Source organism: Syngnathus floridae, chromosome 13 (genome assembly GCF_059516105.1).
Source record: "Syngnathus floridae isolate MCC-2025c chromosome 13, RoL_Sflo_1.0, whole genome shotgun sequence".
Taxonomy (NCBI): Eukaryota; Metazoa; Chordata; class Actinopteri; order Syngnathiformes; family Syngnathidae; genus Syngnathus; species Syngnathus floridae.
In genome coordinates this window covers 3,334,572-3,356,546 of record NC_142425.1, presented here as the reverse complement: position 1 = coordinate 3,356,546, position 21,975 = coordinate 3,334,572, and the positions used below count along the sequence as shown (strand labels likewise).

General features: G+C 43.3%; 2 protein-coding genes and 1 long non-coding RNA gene across 3 annotated transcripts in view; all 3 read left to right on the top strand.

Moving 5' to 3' along the window:
- LOC148388110 (uncharacterized) overlaps window positions 1–2,578 on the top strand; it is a 45,494-nt gene extending 42,916 nt beyond the window's left edge. Inside the window, exon 5 of the long non-coding RNA XR_015862140.1 lies at window positions 1,104–2,578. This is a non-coding gene — a long non-coding RNA (uncharacterized LOC148388110). The remainder of the gene's footprint in view (window positions 1–1,103) is intronic.
- A 2,137-nt stretch (window positions 2,579–4,715) lies between these two features.
- On the top strand, window positions 4,716–7,810 carry LOC148388109 (uncharacterized). The gene is made up of 4 exons (XM_088394897.1): window positions 4,716–5,738; window positions 5,821–5,967; window positions 6,057–6,113; window positions 7,347–7,810. Exons 1-4 carry the CDS (start codon window positions 5,177–5,179, stop codon window positions 7,607–7,609), a joined length of 1,029 nt encoding a protein of 342 aa, XP_088251023.1. The 5' UTR covers window positions 4,716–5,176; the 3' UTR covers window positions 7,610–7,810.
- A 9,172-nt stretch (window positions 7,811–16,982) lies between these two features.
- LOC148388108 (large ribosomal subunit protein eL36) lies at window positions 16,983–21,958 on the top strand. Its single transcript, XM_088393506.1, has 4 exons — window positions 16,983–17,095; window positions 20,127–20,221; window positions 20,306–20,440; window positions 21,841–21,958. The coding sequence occupies exons 2-4, from the start codon at window positions 20,129–20,131 to the stop codon at window positions 21,928–21,930; spliced, it is 318 nt and encodes a 105-aa protein (XP_088249632.1). The 5' UTR covers window positions 16,983–17,095; window positions 20,127–20,128; the 3' UTR covers window positions 21,931–21,958.
- Window positions 21,959–21,975: the final 17 nt, after the last annotated feature.

Genomic DNA, 21,975 nt, shown 5'->3' with positions numbered 1-21,975 from the left:
ATAACTACACCAACCGCCATTAAAATAGCAGAAAGGTCAGTTGAGGTGGTCCTAGCAAATTACAAAAGGGTCATTTCTTTTGAGGTAACGTTCAATCGCAAAAAGTAAGCCAAAAGAAGCCTTACCTCTTAGAGAAATGTCGGGAACAAGAAAATGGAACAATGACGTTATTGCATGTTGGGTGGCTATTTTTGTTGCCATTTTGTTACCTTCAACAATATGGTATTTGTGGGTACTAAGAGTCATAATGAATAGGGGAGAGATGAGTGGGCAACTTATATAGGTCACCCCAAAAAATTATGCTGCATTGTATCAATTTAAAAGATCAATTTGACCTTTGCAGGATGATCTGCTGTGGCACATCTGGACTGCCATGAAAGTATGATGTTTATATGTGTACTTTGTCAACAACCGCTGTAGATGTTAAAGAATGGGATGAATATCTAGAATGAATGTGGATAATTTGTTTCAGGTAACTAACTATAAGAGTAACTGAAAAAAGAAACAATTGATTGCTTATGGCAAAACAAGCTGCAAAGACAGAAAAAATTGAATATGTCATATGTATGGATTTGCGACCGATTATTTATGTTGTACCGTTGCCATTGACCAAAGATTGTGTGAAATCAGTCACGTCTACTGGATTGTGAAATGTGTGACAGAGCATTCTATATAATATCCATTGAGAGAAAAAAGAAAAAAAAAGAAGCCATTGCTTTCAGAGAATGTAGTCAAACGAAATTGTATATACATCGACATGCCAAGATCTGGGAAAAAAGCTGGTAAAAACCAAAATATCTTTAAATTTGAGAGGCGACGATGATCTGACCAAAATTGATACAATTGGAGTCCCTAGAGGAGCTCCTCATTAATAAGAATTAAATGACCAAATTGCAGTGGGATGGGAGTCCTCCATTTGCTGCTGGTGAACGATGAACAAGAACGTAGACAGGATAAATTACATCCATTACAACATGCAGAAATTGGGCAAACAAACACAAGCGGGGCTCGAGGCAGTGCATGAACAGCTAGCCACGCCTTCCCTAATGTCGATCCAGAACCACAGTGCTCATGATATGTTGTTATGTTGTTGTCTGAGAAAGGAGGGGTCTGCGCAATGTTTGGAGAACAATGCTGCACCTTCATCCCCAACAACACCGCCCCTGAAGGGAGCCTGACGGAGGCGATTGCAGGCCTGCGATCCCTCAAAATGAGGATGAAAGAGCACAACAAGTGGATGACTGCTTTTGGGAAGTATAACGCCCTTGTGTCCTCAATTTTACCATCAGTTGCAGTGTTTGCTGCTATGCTCACCTTGTATGGATGTTGCATGCCATGTCTTCGTGCTCTGTTTAATCGTCTCGTCACTACAGTAATATCGCCCATGGAGGACGAGATTGCTCAGATATACCTAATGTCTGAGTGGCAACATGATGATGTTGATGGCAAAATTCCTGCATCGGTGTTACCAGACTTTTCCCAGATCCGTGGGATTCTGAATGATGACATCGCAACGTTTATCCTTTGGTGTAAACATATTTGTCCTCATGAATGTGATCCGACGACTGAGAGTCGAGAAAAGGGGTTGTTTACGGTGATGTGTGAATTTGAGCAAATATGTGATAAACAGTGGGGAAATGTCAGGATAATTAGTTTTGTAGAAGCGCTGGCCGGCCTGAACCGAAGGTCTCATACCTTTGCTCAAGGCCAACACATCTGCCAGGCTTTAGGGAGTTCTTATACTCCCTTCCTTGTTTTATCTGTGAGAGGCCCTCACTAGTTATGAACAGAACACCTTTGTTCTTTGTCTAGCTAAAGAGAAGTTCTTTCTCTATTATACCTTGTAGTTTCTATTTATGAATTGTTGTTGACCGGGACAGTTTTTAAGTTATCCCATATTTACTCAATGTTTGGTTAAGTAGACTTCATGCAAGTTATCTCACATCTACTTAACGTTTGTTGGAGTGTATGCACGAGAGGTATCTGATGATTTACTCATCGTTATTATTGTGTGAAACGTAGCAAGAAAGTATAGAGCATTGTTTTACAGGGACACGGCATCCAGGAGTTGGATATCAACACCGAGCTGTCACAATCAGTGTTGCCGACCCATCCCGCTCTGGACTTGCAGACGGAGGAAACTGGATGGGAGCTTTGGACATCACCGCTGTGTGCCAGGATGAGAGAGCCGTTTTCAAGGTGTAAGGGCTCTACTACCAACATGGCTGCACCATCGGACGGGACCTACTTCATCCAGAAGTTCAGAAGCACTGCCTCACCTGTATCCTATGAGTGCACGTGCCTGTTCAGAACGGATCGTGGTTTTGTGGTCACAAGAGTTGTCCGATGCTGCCTGCCAACTGGACACGAGTGTGTGCGCCAGTGTGAGTGACAGACCACACCTACAGACTAGAACATCATCAGCTGACGATACCACGAGTACATATACGTACAACTTCTTAGACGTGACAGATGTGATAATGATAATGAAACGTGGATTGCGTAGATGCTGTTCTGTTGAGCATGTTTTACAGAAACTTGTTGATTTGACCATCAAAAATGCTTCGCAAGTAATGGATACGATGATGTACTGTTTCTGTGTTTTTCTTTTTATTTTTTTTATTGATGGCATTCTGGTCACCTAAGACAGAGGGACCGTGTGAGACTTTTCCTGCTAATAACATCTGGCCAGCAGGTTTTTCGCTTACACAATAAGTTTGATCTGGGGTATTGAGGGAAAACCTCATCTTCACTGGAAATTGTTGCTAACATTGTTTGTTGTTTTTTTTTATTTTTACTATTCTTCTTTCTTCGTTATATTTTCTTGCTTGCCTTTGTTGTTTGGGGTGGCATAATCATATGATAAAACAGGAGGGAGATGTCAGGGTTTTTCAGATTATCCTTATCGTATGATTATGTTGGAATGCAACCGGTAATAAATAAACTAGCTTGTCCCATCCTACAGAAGGTCGTATTCCTATTCAGCCTACTCTTACCCCCACTCTGTTTCTCTTAATAAATATGCCCTTGCAGGAGGGAGAGTTTAGACTTCATTCCTTCAACGGGTGAGCTCTCCACCTGCAGGTGTCTAAAAGGACTTACCGTAATTTCCGGACTATAAGTCGCGGGTTTTTTCATAGTTTGGGTGGGGGGGCGACTTATACTCAGGAGCGACTTATATATGTTTTTTTTTCACAAATTTTTACTTGATCATTAAGACATCACTTAAAAGTATAGTTGACCACTTCCCATGTTATTTTTAGTATAGTTGATCACTTAACATGCTTTTATATCTTTATCTTGAACATATTCAAAACATAAAAAATAGAGAAAACATCAAATAAAGCAATTAACACTTTAAAGCACCATATCGAAGTCCACTGTCTGTTTGCTCCTCATATTTATTATTATTATTTATTATTATTTGTTTATTTATCATTTATTCAACACTCTTATTTAGTCATTGTTTATGCCTTCTTGGGGTTTTTTGTGTTGCTTGTATGCATATGTGTACTATCTCACCGAGGGATAGTGGGAACGTAATTTCAATCTCTTTGTGTGTCTTGGTATATGAAAAAAAATCGACAATAAAGCAGACTTTGTCTTTGATAAAACAACCAAATAAACAAAACAAAAAACTACATCTGAAAAAATATATATTTTCAGACGAAACTGGATGAGGGCGCTTTAAATTTCACCGTTGGCCGTGACTCATCAACTGGGTCATATTTTGCAAGTTACAAACTTCAAGTTGTAAAATATGCATCTGAAAACAGTAATCGAGCAGCAGAAAGAAAGTTTGGAGAACCGTGATGTACCAATGGATTACTATTTCAAGTGACGTCAGTGGCACCGCGCGGCGCGACCCACGTAAGGACTACCGGCATCATTAGCGGTGATCATTTCTAAGTGACACAGAGGACAAAGAGTTTAAAGGAATTAAGGATTTGGAGTGACATAGAAGGTTTGAAAAACTATTATGGCTTTTACGCACGCCCGGTCCTACTCTACTGAGTCGGGGGCCGGCGCTCGGCCGAGTGGCTGTCCGCGAACGGTGCATGGGGCTCGGACATGGCCATTACGCACGCCCGGTCCTCTGCCATGGAGCTCTCGTGTCTGGAACTCCACGCCACCACACGCTTGGAAGTTTGTTTTGTGGAATAAAGAGCCGTTTACCAAACCCACGTCTATCCTTGTACTTTGTTAACGCTACAATATAGTTATATACTAGATCTGTGGAATAAAGACGAGGCTGACGTCAGGGCGCACGCGCGGCGATGTTGACAAAGGACGAGGAATTTGATCAATGGATTTAATAGATTTAAAGTGCACGGATGGTTTGATAATATTATTGCTTATATTATAGTTATTTGAAATATAGTTTATCTATCGTTATATGAGCCTGTGGAATATTTTGAAGTGCAAGCGCCCACAGCCGCGCGCAGCCATTGTTGACAAAGAACGATCGATGGATTGAATGAATTGGAGTGACACTGATGGTTTTATAAACATGTTATTTATGTAATGGTTGTCCTAAATCACTCTATATGTTACGTCAGGCCCGTTCTCAGCTCTTCATTTGTGTTTGTCATGTTAGCATACCTATCGTTTAGCCTGTTGCTATCGTATCGAATGATCGATGGATTTAATGAATTGGAGTGACACCAATGGTTTTATAAATATGTTATTCATGTAATAGTTGTCCTTAATCACTCTATATGTTACATCAGGCCCGTTCTCAGCTCTTTGTTTGTGTTTGTCACGTTAGCATACCTATTGTTTAGCCTGTTGTTGCTATCGTTTAGCCTGTTGTTGCTCATTCATGACTGTTTTTGGTGTGGGATTTTGTCGAATAAATTGCCCCCCAAAATGCGACTTATACTCCGGAGAAATTTATATATGTTTTTTTTTCACTTTTTGGGGCATTTTATGGCTGGTGCGACTTATACTCCGGAGCGACTTATAGTCCGGAAAATACGGTACTTGTCTCCCGTGTGATTCTTGCAAAATAAGTTGGAGTGAGCGAATCTCTAACAAGTACCTTGAGAAATCTGCCCGAAGTGCCTTTTATAAATTGAAGGAGGAAGCCACCACTCAGAACTATGCTCAACTGGCAAAAGTTACCCTTGTACAAATCATCGTGTTCAACAGAAGACGTGCTGGGGAGGTTTCAAAAATGCGCCTCAAAAATTTTCATGAGAGAGACAACACAAAGCTCCATGAAGATGTTGCCATGGGTTTGTCAAAGACTGAACAGAGGCTCTGCAATTATTTCAGTCGAATTGAAATCATGGGTAAAGGGGGCAGAAAGGTCGCAGTTCTGCTCACACCAAGTGTCTTGGATGCTCTCTCACTACTTGCCAGTAAGAGAACAGAATGTGGTGTTGATGCCACAAATGTTTTCCGGTTAGCAAGACCTAAATCAATGAGCCATTACAGAGGACAGGATTGTTTGCATGTTCATGCAAACCAGTGTGGAGCAAAGCACCCTGAGCACCTAAGATCAACACAACTCAGGAAGCAAGTCGCCACACTCTCACAGGTCCTTAATTTAAAAAACAATGAACTCGATCAGGTCGCAGACTTCCTGGGCCACGACATCCGTGTTCACCGTGATTTCTTCAGATTACCACTTCCCACAACACAACTAGCCAAGATCTCCAAACTGCTTTTGTCAATGGATATAGGGTGTCTTTCCAGCATGCAGGAGAAATCGCTGGATGAGATCAAAATTGAAGGTTTGTATAGAAGTTATCACTTGTAGATATTTTCTGAGAGTGCCCTAAGTTTCATGTGAGTTTTACTAATACCATTTCACAGATGAAATTGGATTGAGTGAAGATGAAGTCAGTGAAAGTGAATCTGATGAAAGCAGCACAGAGGTCATAGCATTAACATCTGGAACTGTGAAGCTTGTAGATGCTGAATCTACAATCACAGAGAAAGTCCATGACGAGACAGATTTTGGTAAGGTACCTAACCTCTTGGTTTCTGTTGATAAAATGTATTTTTTCCTGTGGACAAAAAAAATTACTTCTGCCAAATTGTGTGTTTAGCAGGAACTTTGTCATCAGTGTCGTCCACGGTAAATGAAACTGCCCCTCCTGCTGAAGGTAAGGTGTGTTTGATTGCGCCTTAATGCACTTTAATAACACAAATAAATGCATGCAGATAGATATAAAATAAAACCATCATAGAATGTTGAGATTTAAGAAGACTAGAATAAAATAGATGATAAAATGGTGGTGAAATATAATAAAACAAAAGAATAAGAAATTACACCATTTAAATTTAATCCTGTAAAAGGTGGCAAAGAGAAACTGTACCACATATGTACAAAAAACATATCCCAATTAATAAACCTCATGGAAACTGTTACATGAACACTACCCTTAGTGAATTTCATGATCCTTTCTTTTCAGACAGTTGCACTATAATACAGTTAAAGTATGGGTGGGTGATTTGAGTTACTAAAAAATATTAATAGGTAGTTTAACAAAGCTGGGCAGCCTCAGACTAAGGAGGAGGGTTGTGGAGGAAGGCTAGCTGAAGTGTTGACCCATACTAATAGAGATATTTGGGTGTGACCCATAGGTGTGACCATACAAAAGTACAATTGCAACAGCATACAACTTAAAAAGTAGCATGTGGAAGTAAACATGGATGCCACTAAAGTCAATTTCATTCATAAACTGATATGCACTGAAAGCCAGTGGATTTATTAGTAGATGATAATGGGGATGAAGGAAAAAAAGAGCAAACACAGACAGGTTAAGTTTTGCTTGTACAAAAGTGTCACCCCAAATCCGTAGGAGGTCTCACTGTACTTCTGTTGACTGTTCACAAGACAGCAGTCTTTCATTTTTGTATTCACAGAGTGACTTCTGCCAGCGCAGATTTTGGACAAGTGTTGATCTAGGCCCTAGTCATCACATGACCCTAGATTCTCAGTTGAAGCCTGTTAAGCTATGAATTTTTTTTTTTTTTTTATCATTGATAAAAATAAATGTCATAGTTTTTCATTGTAAATTTCTCTTTACAATTAGCACAGCTCGGTGGCTGTATCCTCATCCTCAGTAGAAATTTTGTACAGCAAGCCTGCTTTGTATTATTTGGCATCATTGCGCTACAGACGATCGCCTACAGCATTTTATGGGATATTTTATATTATATTATATATTCTAGGGTCATGTGATGACTGTAAACCTGAAGTGAAATTGAAATATCGAGATTTTTTTTATCTCAGTCAACATCAATATCTTGTGAACTGTGGCATTAGTTGAACTCAAATTTGATGGCTCTAACTGGCTTCTGTTTGTGCACTACTTTTTTCTCATGTTCTCCAGGGACAAATGCTGTTCAAGAACATGGTTCCAGAAGTGTGCCAAAGAGACCGTGGTCTAAGGCAAAGGAAGCTGCTGTAATGCGGCATTTCAAGGATCACATAATCAAAGGAACACTGGCCACCAAAACTGAATGCAGTCACTGTAAGCTGGTAGAAGGCCCTGTGTTGGCCCAAGGAAATGTGCAAAATATAAGACACTTTGTTAGAAACAGAGGAGTAGCTGCAAAGAGGCAGTCAAAGAAATCATCTCTAATCTGTAACTAACACACAGTTCAATTTTTTCTTTTTTACAATTTTATTTATTTGTTCATTAATGCTTTATACAGCAAGTTTTATTACTTAAAGTCATGACACTTGTTTTGTGTGACAGACTGTTGTCTACCTGTTACAGGCTGCAATCTGGCTGTTAGTCAGTGTCCTCACCTAACAGAATGGTGATGTTTCAGCATTACAAAGTTGAATTAATCGTGATAAAAATGATTGTCCCACTAATTCTTGGTGCTGTCAGGTTTGTATATTTATTTTAATTAGATGTGATTGAAAGGTGAGATACGTATTTTCCCTTTAAAGTCCTAATAGTGTTTTATTTCATCCTTATAAAACACCTTTTTTTCTAAATTTGAATTGTCCATACAAACCACCATAGCGTTTGGGAGCTGTGTATCAAGTTCTGTAGAGCAGTGTTTCCCAACCACTGTGCCGCGGCACACTGGTGTGCCGTGAGAGACGTTCAGCTGTACCGTGGGATTGTCCAATATTAATTACGGAGCGCATTGTAAACAGGATCGCCAAACCACTGGTCAGTTCGCGCAAGGCCTAGTCAGCCACTTGCTAATCGTGCATGTGTGGAGAATCGGTGAATCTTGAGATTTCATATTGTGCCGATCTGATTGTATTGCATCGGCACATATTCAGTTTATGTGTGTGTTGCTGTGTGCTTTTGCCAGCAGTGACAGACACTATGACGGGTGTGGTGCGTTTGGGGTCCAATGGGAATCAGAGCATGCAGTTCAACCGGAGAACCTGGATTGGTTATTTTTCACATACGTAAAATAAGCAATCAAGTCGAGATTCCTCGACTGTGATAGCCACTCAGCTGCTGTCAGAACAGCAGAGCGTCTTTAAAAGTGACTTTGTTCTTATTGTTGCAATATTTATAGACCTAGTCTAAAACAGTAAACAAAATCACGTTGATTCTTTTATTTTAATCACAATCACTTTAAATAGTTTATTTCTTACACCGTCTAAAACCTTTTTAAAAAACTGTCACTTTTATTTAAAAAAAGGAATACAATTTAAAGAATATTTAGTATTTATTTCTATTAAATTATTCGACTCTCCATACATATATAGGAATAGGACTGTACGTGTTTCGTTGTCATATAACTGATTTTAATATAGGAGCTTAACAGATTTTTGTTGACGGTGTGCCGCGAGATTTTTTCCAATGAAAAGGTGTGCCGTGATTGAAAAAAGGTTGGGAAACACTGCTGTAGAGTGTATCTGCAACCTAAAGTGACCTGAATTTTTTTCTGATTTTTTGGAGCGTTTCAATTTAACACCCAGGGCACTAGGACCTGGGGAAAGGGTAGTTCGCCTAAACCATCACCGGGCCTGTTTGGAAAAAACGACCCGCTAAACCACAGTGTCAAACTCAAGGCCCGGGATCCAGACACGGCCCACCTCACCATTTTATGTGGCCCGCGAAGACAAATTGTGCATCAAATTCATATGTCAATATTAAAATTACTAATTGTTTTCACTTTTAAAATGTGTGCATGTGCGCATGTGTGTGCGCGTGTATGTGTGTGGCTGGACGGCTGGCGAGCAAGAGTGTGGGCTGAAATATTAAAATGTTTGCGTGCATCTCACACTTGACCTGCGGAAGGACAAAGCACAAAGGTGGGCCGCAAAATCAAAGTAGGGCCGCTTGGCAGTGTTGATAAAATTGAGCGTGGTGAGATGTGCAGCCGATATGCGTGTCCGCCAAGCCTCTCCGAGGACACCTCTACATGCAGATGCTTCATTATTTGAAGTTCAAAGTTTGTCTCCAACCTTATTATTCTGCTTATTATGTCTACCTGCGAGATGCTGATTCAAGTTGCCTCGAAGCTTTGCTTGTCAAATTAGTCCTTGTTGAAGTTGGGATCATCCCCAAATGATCCCATAAAAGCTTTTTGAAACGTTCTCTTAACGACTTGCCCACTCATGAAGCCTTTGTTGCTGCAAAACTGTGTACGCATGCAGGAGCGAACTCGCAACTTGTTGATGCCATTCATATTTAAAAAAGCAATTCATGGGAGCAAATTTGTGACATGTGTTTTGTGGACTTGGAGAAGGCGTTCGATCGTGTCCTTCGGGAAGGTCTGTGGAGGGTGCTTCGGGAGTACAGGGTGCCGACCCAACTGATAAGGGCGGTTCGATCCCTGTATCACCGATGCCAGACTTTGGTCCGCATTTCAGGCAGTAAGTCGGATTCATTCCCAGTGAGGGTTGGACTCCGCCATGGGTAACCTTTGTCACAGATTCTGTTCATAATATTTATGGACAGAATTTCTAGGCGCAGCCGAGGCGTTGAGGGTGTCCGGTTTGGGGACCTCAGCATTGCGTCTCTGCTTTTTGCAGACAACGTGGAGCTGTTGGCTTCTTCAAGCCGTGATCTCCAGCTCTTACTGGAGCGGTTCGCAGCCGAGTGTGAAGCGGTCGGGATGGAGGTCAGCACCTCCAAATCCGAGTCGATGGTCCTCGGTCGGAAAAGGGTGGAATGCCCTCTCCAGATCGGGGATGAGATCCTGCCCCAAGTGGAGGAGTTCAAGTATCTTGGGGACTTGTCGACGAGTGAGGGCAGGATGGAGCGCGAGATCAACAAGTGGATCGGTGCAGCGTCGGCAGTAATGCGGACTCTGCACCGGTCCGTTGTGGTAGTAATTTACCGGTCGATCTACGCTCCTACCCTCACCTATGGTCACGAGCTATGGGTCGTGACCGAAAGAACGAGATCCCGGATACAAGCGGCTGAAATAAGTTTCCTCCGCAGGGTGTCCGGGCTCTCCCTTAGAGATAAGGTGAGAAGCTCGGTCATTCAGGCGAAACTCAGAGTAGAGCCGCTGCTCCTCCACGTTGAGAGGAGCCAGATGAGGTGGCTCGGGCATCTCATCAGGATGCCTCCTGGACGCTTCCCTGGGGAGGTGTAATGGGCATGTCCCACCGGTAGGAGACCCCGTGGATGACCCAGGACGTGCTGGAGAGACAATGTCTCTCGGCTGGCCTGGGAACGCCTTGGGATCCCCTGGGATGAGCTGGATGAAGTGGCTGGGGAGAGGGAAGTCTGGGAGTCCCTCCTAAAGCTGCTGCCCCCGCGACCCGACCCTGGATAAGCAGAAGAAAATTTTAGAACGTGTCCTGTTCCTGTAGTGTGCGCGCGTGTGTGAAGTAAGCATGCGGCAACGATGGGATTTAAACTCATTCTGTCGACAGCGCCATCAGATAATAAGCTGAATAAGCATACGTGGATACACATGCGCAGACACGCACACACACGGGCGCAGAGTGCACACACATCTGGAGGCGCAGGCATCTTTCTAATGAGCCCTCCCTCCCCCGCCAGACACAAGCGTCACTTCGTTGTTCATTTCTTGCCTCCACGGTGGCTCGGAAATGTCAAGGTAGAGACACCTCCCAATATGATGCTGGCGCGGGAGCAAGTCATGTTCATTTACTTCAGCTGAGGTGTCCTTTTGCTGGGCCATAATGTCTTGCTCTCGAAGATGACCTTTAGGAGGCGACAAAGTCGTAGCATTGGCAGTTGCTGATGGTCATTACGAGTTAACTTACAAATTTTGCATTTTCCTTCCAAACCTCGGCGGCATTGCGTCATCTCTTGATGCCGAGACATCCATCAAGGTGGATTTGTGTTATGAGCAGAGCCGGTTCAGACCTCCTTGGGGTCCTATGCAAAAATATGTCAACTAAAGTAGCCTTGTGATGTTGTTATTCATTATTGTTGAAGCACTAATTTGTTTCTTTCTGTATGTCTATAGAAACCACACACATATGAACACACACGCATATGAATACACACACACGAACACATGCATACACGCATACAAAGGATCACCCACAGTGACAATTTTCTTCAATAAAGAGTGGCCTTAGAGTATGACCATCGTTTCCCTTTGTTCTGGCCGGACAACCTGTGGAGATTGAGGATACCTAAATCAGCCCCCTAATACAGTCCTTCTTCGAGGTCGCCAGTTGGGTTTCTGTCCCGAGGCCTCTTTTACACCCCAACTCCCTTCTCGCCACTGCCGCCTTCTCTTTCCGCTGCCACTTGAGCCTCCGCTGCCTGCACCCTTACCCCCACAGATGAAGCATTAAGGCCAAGACGAGGTGGTCAGTGAGACGCAAAGCTCGCGGCCCGTCTCTGCTCATTTCACTCGATCGGGTGTGCATTAGCGGCGGCCATAGTGACAGCTGTCAGCAGCACGGAGGGCGCCCCTCCCTCCCGCTTGCCCCATTTCGCCTTTGCCCTTGAGGAGAGGAGTCGGAGCGGATGAGTGCAAAGTGGCAGAAAGCCATGGAAAAGCACAATCGCGGAAAGGTAGAGATGTCGGATTTCAAGGGGGATAGAGATTATGATGCCTCGTTTGCCGAGAAGCCGTCTGAACAAGTTCCGCGACTGGTGTTGCAAAGTTTGATTCCAAAACCCAAACTCCATGTTTTCCTTTTGCGTGTGGGAAAGAAAATCAAACAAATGTTGCAGCATTTGATTTGTTGGACACGTGACGAGACGCAATAAGTGTGGCGGGACAACTCGTGGCTTGCAGCTCCTCACAGTGCACTCCTGAGCATCGGGTAGTTGCTGCCTGAGAAGAACACCTTTGTGCTGGAGAACCTTCCCTACACACCTGGCTCCTTGAGAGTTTTCATTATTGTCAGGATCTGGCACAGTGGTTGATATTTGATTATTTATTTTATTTTTTTGCCAAGAATCGCAAAGAAAATAGCGTGGGATATGCCGTCCACCTCGGAAGTGGAGTCTTGTATCATTTGGCCTCCAGTTACCCTCAAAGCAAATTGTCCTTTTAGTTTTTTGCGTCTGCATGTGTGAGGAGCGCTGTCTGCTGGTGGCTTTGAGAACTTCAAGAGCCACCTAAGCTTCTTCTCTCCATTCGTGTCTTGCGAGAATATTAAATGTATTGATTAACTTTATTAATACGTTGCATGTTTTGCTCGATTTGAACGTGTAAAAGATCGTGCAACAATTCTGTCTAGCCTTGACAAAATATTCATTTGAGATTTTCATTTCAGAAAACGGTATATAGGATGGATTTAAAACAAATTTGTAAGCAGACTTTGTTTGATATTCTTTATTTCTTGTAATCGATTCTTACGTTTAAAAGTAATTTATGAGGTTTCTATCAGTCACTTAGAACAAAAAATGAAAGTGTTATCCTTCAGTGTTATGTTTGTGAGTTGGAATGTTTTTTTCCACCGTTTATCTGCCTGGGGGGGCTTAACGTGTTTCAGCTGTCCATGAAAGGACCCAACCCGGAGGCCCGTAGGGGTCCCAAATCCCAAATCGATGGCAAGCGAACATCTCAGGACTCAGGGGCCTTAAGAGTTACCTCCACATATTCAAAGGTCGCGGTATTAAGCTTTGACACATGCGCTCAGTCCAACAAAGAACAGCAGCCGTAGCAGCAACAACATTCAGCTTGTTGTCATGCGGCCATCGGAAGCTATGCTACGCATGCCCTGATAAGTCTGCGCATGAATAAATAACAAAAGCACGCGAGTCAGTGTCTTGATTCCTCGACATACTCATGCACTTTTAATGGAATCCCTTTGGAAAGAGCCGGCCGGGATCGGGCTGCCAACCGCAACCTTTTGTGCATGAGACGGCGATCTCATGTGGGCGCGTGTGCAGGAGGTGTGAGGAACGATCATCTGCTGACCCAGGGGTCCGATTTGAACATGCCAAAGGGAGGCTAAGCGAACGGTCCCAAGACCCCGAAAACTCCAAGGCCTGGCATGAAACCACAATTTCCGACATGCAGCACGACTGCTCAGGAAAATTGAAGATTTCACGCTTACGTAACCTTCTAACGCGTCTCTGGTCATTAAAATATCGTCAGAATGTAAGTTTTGCAATCTTTGTAATCTCTGCACCTGTTCCATTTCATAGTGATGCTGCTCCAGCACACCTTAAAATAATATCAAATAAAACAATTAAATCATTAAATGGAACACTTGTTTTTTTCCTTTGATGTGAAATTGAACCAACAGATTATTACAGCAGCTCGCTTATATAACTCAGAATGTTTGTAGATGACATTCAAATAGTGTTAAAGATAAAAATAAATAGGCTTTCCTTGCACAGTATTAACATTTAATTCGAAATTCAATGCATAAGTGTTATGCCGCATTTGCGACACAATTTCCTGTTTCCATTCTCGTTCGAGCAAAAACATTTTCGCTTTTAAAAACTTCCAGTCCGAAGGATACAAAAAGAGCTGTTATGCGTGGAAGTGATTTGTTGAAATACTTTTGAAAAGCAGGGTAAATAAAAAATGAAACGACACAGCAGCAGCTGCTCCATATTTTTCCCGAGAGCACTTAGAAGGAGAAAGCAGAGGAAATACAGTAGCCGTGTGTGCATATGTGTGCGTGTGTGTGTGTGTGTGTGTGTGTGTGTGTGTGTGTGTGTGTGTGTGTGTGTGTGTGTGTGTGTGTGTGTGTGTGTGTGTGTGTGTGTGTGTGTGTGTGTGTGTGTGTGTGTGTGCGCGCGCACTCGTGTTTGCTGTTGTGTTACATGAGCTTACATGAGTAGAGGAGCAAATGTTTGTGGTTTTGGCTTTTGCTTGATTTATTTATTCATTTATTTATTTGTTCTCTTGTGAAGGGCATTACATCTGAATTATGGAACAGTCCCCTTTCTCTCCTTAAGTAAAAAATAACATCTGTCCAGCAAATGGAGAGCTTAGTGTTTCTGTATAATTAATGCTAAAAGCCTCCAGAGTCGCACATAAAATATACATCTTCTACGTGCTCGGGACCCCCAAAACAAAGAGCAGAAGAATGAAGAATGGAGGAGGAGGTCAGTAGAAGGAGAGAAAGCAAATATAAAAGCCGAAATCTCAGAAAGCCCTTGATCACATAATAAGCATCAGGTCATCAAACTTCTTAGCCCGGTGGGGCACTGGTTAGCACATCTGCCTCACAGTTAGGAGGATGTGGGTTTGATTCCACCTCTGGCCCTCGCTGTTTGGCGTTTGCATGTTCTCCCTGTGCCCATGTGGGGTTTCTCCAGGCACTCCGGTTTCCTCCCATATCCCAAAAACATGCTTGGTAGGGGTGAGTTCTCCAAACTGCCCCAAGTGTGGATGTGAGCGTGGATGGATGAGAGTGCAGATAGTTGTTCATCTCTGTGTGCCCTGCAATTGCCTGGCAACCGGTTCAGGGTGTCCCTCGCCTAATGCCCGATGACTGCTGGGATAGGCTCCAGCATGCCCGCGACCGCCGTGGGAACAAGCGGTATAGAAGATGGAGGGATGGATGTTTCAATTTGTTACCAGTAAATATTAGTATGTGCTAAATATCATGTAAGTATTCCACTTCCAGGGATTGTTGTTGACATATATTTAAAAAAAGATTTTTTGCAATAGCAGTGCGGGCATGTCAAATCAGTAGGTTTGTCATCTCTTACTTCTGAAAGTCATACCAAAGAGTATAAAAATGGAACCTATTACCTCCCTCCTTGGCACTCAGCATTAAGGGTTGGAATTGGGGAGTTAGATCACCAAATGTTTCCGAAGCGTGGCACCGCCACTGCTCCCCTCTCCCCCAGGGGATGGATCAAAATCACATGTGGATGGGTTAAATGCAGAGGACAAATTTCACCACACCCAGATTTGTGTGTGACGATCATTGGGACTTTAACTTTTACAAGTAAGTACAAATAACAATATTTTCAGTGTTTGTGCCTTTCAAGTATATTTGTAATTTTTATACCTGTCATTGGATTTCACATGATACTCATAGCTCAACTTAAAGGCCCAGAGACACCGGTATATGTATAAATCGGTTTTAGTTAGCTTATGGGCTTATAAATATAAATTGACGATCGAAACAACGAAAAGGAAGCTGTTGTTCTGAAAAATATAATTTAAATTTGCCGCGCAGACGAGTTTGACTGCACCGAGCCGCCAGCCGGAAGTGGCGTCTCATGACGTCTCAAGTTGTACGCGTTTAGCTTCAGTGAATGTAAACAAAAAGAGAATAGGGGCCAGCGCGGAGACGTCGGGCCAGGCTTGCGGCCAACCCAGCTCGCCCAGCCGTGCCTTCCATTCTTCTGGCGTACGTTCGTTCGCGGGACGACAAGATGGGTTGCGTTCGCCTTATAGGATCCACGAACCGGACAGTGCGTGCCTGCTGTGTGCTCGTGTTCACAGTGGCCTGGTTGACTGTCATCTTTCCGGACTCTGCTGTGCATCGGGAGCGGCTAGCGTGCTATCACTCTTATTGTTCATTGATGTTGACTTCTTGTTTTATTTTTCCTGTGTTGTTTACTTGTATGTGCGTTGTGAACTCTGTCTTGTCACCCTGGGATAGTGAGAAACGTAATTTCGATCTGTCGAAGCATGACGGGAGGGGCACAATTCAGGAAACGTGCTCAGCTCGTCGAAAAAATGCGATTTAAGCAATAAAATTAAAAATGCGCCTAAAACCTAAACCAAACGCTGCAGATGTTCATTTCTTTATGCGCAGTGTTCAACTCGGCACTCTAAAGCCCCCAGAGAACTTTTTACTATGCCAACCTAACCACAGTGACGGGAGAGGCACAATTCAGAAAACGTGCTCAGCTCGTCGAGAAAATGCGATTTAAGCAATAAAATTAAAAAAGCGCAAAAAACCTAAACCAAACGTTGCGGGTGGTCATTTCTACATGTGTCGTGGTCAACTCGGCACTCTAAAGCCCCCAAGAGCACATTTTTCTATGCCAACCTAACCAGAGTGACGAGAGGGGCACAAATCAGAAAACGTGCTCAGCTCGTCGAGAAAATGTGATTTAAGCAATAAAATTAAAAATGCGATTTAAACCTAAACCAAACGCTGCAGATGGTCATTTCTTCATGCGCCGTGGTCAACTCGGCACTCTAAAGCCTCCTAGAGCACTTTTTACAATGCCAACCTAACCAGAGTGACGGGAGGGGCACAATTCAGAAAACGTGCTCAGCTCAGCACAAGTGAACTGCTAGATTCATCATATTCTGCGTCAAAAGAGGTTTCTGAATCGGATAAAATGATGCTAATATTGCCGCTAGAAACGGAGCTGTCGCTATCATCTGCCATGTTGTTTGGGTTTGTTGAGATCCGGATGTACAACTTGTGACGTCACAGGCATGGCGCCACCAGTGTGGCTGCGTGCGGAACCCGATAAACTGGCATTTAATTTTAGCTTTATTCTCAGTAATCGGTGTCCATTTTTAATTTCCAATGCGGCAAATGTGTTCTCTTTATACATTCTATCAAATTCCGTTCTAATTGAAAAAAAAAAGGGATGTCTCTAGGCCTTTAATTGTGACTTCTGTTGGTTATGTAGTAAAAATCATTGAAAGACTTTTCATCTTCCAGTCAGACGAGGGCGCTGTCCGCGGACCTGCCAACATCTCTCCTAGGGAAGTCCTTCAATTGGCCGCTTGGGGCGTTCTACAGCCTTTCCGGCTTCGCCGCCATTACGGAAAACAGGTATGAATTTGCTGGAAATTAAGTCCGACAAAATCCGTTAAAATCTCAGCCATCCGTTGGTTTATCCTCGATACATTGAATTTAAAACGCTCTTCTGGCGTCGCTTAGTCCTCGTGTTGCACTCTTTGCGCAATCCAATTTCGGATTTTCAAGTGGAGAGTACACAGATGCCTGTAAAGGGAACTGGAATGGTTTAGCAACCACAACACACACGCACACTACACGATACGATATAAGATGTTTCCAGATTACCCTGGTGTGTTTTCGTCGATCGAGGTGGAGTCTCGTACTGTTTAACGAGCACGTTTGCGGTCAAGCGAGGCTCCGGTTGTGTCGGCAAGCGTGCGCCAGTGCTCGCTTAACCGAGTCTAAATATTTGCCTGTGGCATTACTGTCGCAAGCGTCAAGTGGTCGGCTCGTACAAATCTGAAACTATCGCCCTTGGTTGCAGGGATGAAAATTCTGCGCGGATCCGCTGATTTCCGTGTATTTTTCCGTCGAAAGTATTATTTTCATGAATCGTGTAAATCTGTTGAGAAAATGTTGTTTATATATGGGGGGGGGGGGGGGGGGGGGGGGGCGAGCGGCCGGCAACGTTAGCCTCGGCGACTCGTGAACATTCGCTCCTTCGCCGCGACGGCATCTTACGGAAATCGGCTTGCCTCTGTAAACCTAACTAATTGGCAGCAGGGATGCGACAACATCCGCCTTATTTTCGGCAGCATTTTGGCGCTACTTTCATCACATCATTTCCACTTGTTAACTCACGCGGAGAACTAAGTGTTTTTACACCGCCACAAAGTGAATTTGCGATTGGGTTTTCATCACTTGTAGACTACTTATTTAAATAGATAGATCTAGGGATATATATATACACAGTGGAGCCTTGATTTTCGAACGTCCCGTTTTTTTTGCTTCAGATGTTTGTTCTCGTTACTCTGAAGATTGCATCAACTTTAATCATGCCTCCAAAAGAAGCAAGTGGGAGCTGTAAAGCTATCCTAAAATACAAAGACGCTCCTAAAGCAATGCGACAGTGAGTGCCCGGCGTGCTGCGGTTGCGCGATCGTACCAAATTATGCTCCCTGCGCACTGAGGTCCACTTAAATTGCGGCAGTCCATTAGGACTTTAAAAATATTTTCTAAATTGTAGCGACCGCTCTATCACAATAATGCGACCAACGCGGTGCAGTTGCACGGTCGGCGGCGCGCTGCGGTTGCGCGATCGGACCAAATTAAGCTCCCTGCGCACTGAGGTCCACTTAAATTTTGGAAAGTCCATTAGGACTTTAAAAATATTTTCTAGATTTCAGCGACGGCTCTGTCACAATAATACGACCAGTGCGGTGCAGTTGCGCGGTCGGCGACGCGCCACGGGTGCTCGGCGGTGCGCTGCAGTTGATTCGGAATTCGAACGATTCACTTCTCGAACAGCCTTCTAGAACGGATTGTGGTCGAAAACCGAGGCTACACTGTGTGTGTGTGTGTGTGTGTGTGTTTCCGTGTATGTATATATACACACACACACATATATATATATATATATATATATATATATATATATATATATATATATATATATATATATATATATATATGCACACACACCGTATTGGCCCGAATATGACAACCCTGATTATAAGACGACCCCCTCTTTATCAAGACTCAAGTTTGAAAAAAGACTTTTTGAACACCAAATTTAATTTTCATACAGAAAATGATTACATTTGAAACAAATGATTATAACAATATATTCGAGAGAAAAATTATCTTGCCTCATTCTAATCATGCAAAAACTGTCTATCACATTTTAATATCTGAACATTTTAACATGTAAACTAAAGTGCAATCACATTTGTAAATGAATGGCTTCTGGTTTTTGAAATGTAAATAAACCAATCGACTGTGATAAAACAACAAAATTGCAATAACTGAATTAACCATCAAAGTGAATTCTAACTAACTGTAGTCTTGAAACAAATCTGAATAAGGAAAAACATTGCAACAAAATAATGCAAACTGCTACCGCTTTTGTTGGGGAGCCTGAGGACTGTATAGGGGGTTGGCTCAGATGGTTATGCTCTTTTCGCCCCCGGGTGTTGGTCAGAACACAGGAGGGAAGACGTTCAGTTTTGATTGCTTTACTGAACTATAGGCAAAAAAGTAACAGGCACTGTGGCTCATAGGGGCAAACTGGCAAAAGGGTATTGGCACACGTTTGGTCGTAAGGATGTGAGAGCAGGTGTGTAGTGTACATGGTACACACACACACACACACACACACACACACATATATATATATATATATATATATATATATATATATATATATATATATATATATATAATTGCCCCCCCAGACCCCCGGCTACTTTTCAGTGTTTTTTCACATTTACCATTCTCATCCCTGTGGTTGGAAAATATATAATAATTGACTGGGTTTATCCCGGTGTTGTGACTTAAGTTTTATTTTCAACGTACAAAAACAGGTTTGATCAAGGATGCACGAAATATTTTACGCCTGCTAGAGTTGCGTAACTTAAATTTGCACAAATTAAGGTTAATACATTAATTCGAATGAAAAATAGTATTGGTTTGAAACATTTCCCAGGTGCCGGCTTGGTTTCGCATTGCGTAGCACGTCCGCCTTACAGCTAGGAGCGTGTGGGTTTGATTCCACTTCCGGCCGTCCCTGTGTGGAGTTTGCATGATCTCCTCGGGCCCGCGTGGGTTTTCTCCGGGCACTCCGGTTTCCTCCCACATCCCCAAAACATGATTGAGCACTCCAAATTGTCCCTAAGTGCGAGTGCAAATGGTTGTTTGTCTCTGTGTGCCCTGCAATTGGCTGGCAACCGGTTCAGGGTGTCCCCCGCCTACTGCCCGATGGCGGCTGGGATAGGCTCCAGCACACCCGTAACCCCCGTGGGGACTAAGCGGTTCAGAAAATGGATGGAAGGATGGACATTCCCCAGGTGATCTCCATGAGGTTGCGCGTCGACAACGTCAGCTGATGTGCGTTTGTGCTTTGCAGACATGGCTATTCGCTACCCAATGGCCGTTGGCCTCAACAAAGGCCACAAAGTCACCAAAAACGTTACCGCGCCCAAACACAGCCGCCGACGCGGGGTAAGTTTCTCCTGCTGTGACCAGATTCCAGTATAAGTGTTGTGTTGCTGTTTTTGAACAATGACCTCTTTTGCATTTGTCCAGCGTCTGACCAAGCACAGCAAGTTTGTGCGGGACATGATCCGTGAGGTGTGTGGCTTTGCTCCCTACGAGAGGCGAGCCATGGAGCTGCTTAAAGTGTCCAAGGACAAGCGGGCGCTCAAGTTCATCAAGAAAAGGGTGACGTCCACCTCCCACTCTCTTTGTTTACAACAAAATGCTGACAGTAGTTCACGTTGAACAATTGATAACTGCTTGAGCGATGGACGGTTGTCTCCGCAAACAATTAAAATCTGTTTTGTGGCAACAAAAAGTTAATCCACGGCAAAGCTGCCATTGTGGCACACAACCGTCGTTGTCTTGACAACGAAATTTCGTCACCGTGGGAGAGGGGGGAACGAAATTTCGGTTTCTTTGTGTGTCTTTGGCATGTGGAGAAATTGACAATAAAGCTGACTTTGACTTTGACAACATCAGCTGCTCGAGACTCCATCTTGAAAATGTCTTGAAGTCTCAGCTGAACTCACATTTAATCATACATACCAGGGCTGTGGACTCGGTCGGATTTTTGCTCCGAGTCCGGCCTCTTGACCACCGAGTCCGGCTGTCCATTTTTTCTGTTAATTCATGTGACTGCTTAGTCTTTATTCAAGGCTAACACATGACTCTTTCTGGATGCCATGATTATCCGAGGGACAAAATAGCTAATTATATATGCAGAACGAACGCAACTGCTTTCATACTGGCTGGTTCGGCTTACATAGGATCCCTTGCTGAGAGCGCGGACGTAAAAGTGAGGCGACGTTCCAATCGGACGTCGGATCGATAACATTTTCCCTGCCCTACCAGAGTTGTGCTGGTTTATAACGTAGATCACTCATGGCGTAGTCATAAATGTACCGTTGACAATTTAACCGATAGAAGTGGATACATTGGAACATAACCTACACTCTAATATATTATTTGACATGGTATTAAATGCGTGGCTTTACAAAAATAGTTGTTGAAGCCCACCCTTAGCCCTGAGTGCCATTGGCATGAGGCAAAACGCTTGAAAACACACAATCTCGCCCAATTAAATAACCATTCTGAAACACAGGACATGTAAGATAATATTTTTTAATCATTAATTACACCATTATAGCTCAGACATTTATCTAACAAATAAATAGTGCCGACCCCACAACTATTGAAACACAATGATATAAGCTGGGTGACATAATCGTCCTTGACATTGGTACATAATGTAAACATTAGCCTAAGTGCAACTCAACATAGCCGCATTGATCGTAAGCAGGGCTGTGGACAGTATTCCTACGCGCATTCTCAGCAGCATGATGAAAATAAAATTTGACGTATTTTTTTTATTGTCGGACTCGGTCAAAATCAGCACCGAGTCCGGCAAAAATGACAGAGTCCCTGAGTGCGAGTCCACAGCCCTGATACATACCATTAATTTCATTTTTTTTCCTGAACTGTGTTTTCCAAAACTCGAGTCTGTGATTGCCTCCAAGACCAGATTGCTTCTTCTCAAAGCTACCAATTGATTTTTGTTTTCTTGCTGTCCAACTCTTGTGCAGATTGGCACCCACATCCGCGCCAAGAGAAAGCGTGAGGAGCTGAGCAACATGCTGGCCGCCATGAGGAAGGCCGCTGCCAAGAAGGACTAATTTGTCTTGAAATAAATGTTTGACTACATCCATTGCATCTTGTTC

Bases quoted from the DNA above. Each gene is read 5' to 3' on its own strand.
- LOC148388109 (XM_088394897.1), top strand. From the start codon at position 5,177: ATGCGCCTCAAAAATTTTCATGAGAGAGACAACACAAAGCTCCATGAA. The intron at 5,739-5,820 runs GTTTGTATAGAA...ACCATTTCACAG, and splicing joins GGATGAGATCAAAATTGAAG to ATGAAATTGGATTGAGTGAA. The intron at 5,968-6,056 runs GTAAGGTACCTA...TTGTGTGTTTAG, and splicing joins CCATGACGAGACAGATTTTG to CAGGAACTTTGTCATCAGTG.
- LOC148388108 (XM_088393506.1), top strand. From the start codon at position 20,129: ATGGCTATTCGCTACCCAATGGCCGTTGGCCTCAACAAAGGCCACAAA. The intron at 20,222-20,305 runs GTAAGTTTCTCC...GCATTTGTCCAG, and splicing joins AACACAGCCGCCGACGCGGG to CGTCTGACCAAGCACAGCAA. The intron at 20,441-21,840 runs GTGACGTCCACC...ACTCTTGTGCAG, and splicing joins TCAAGTTCATCAAGAAAAGG to ATTGGCACCCACATCCGCGC.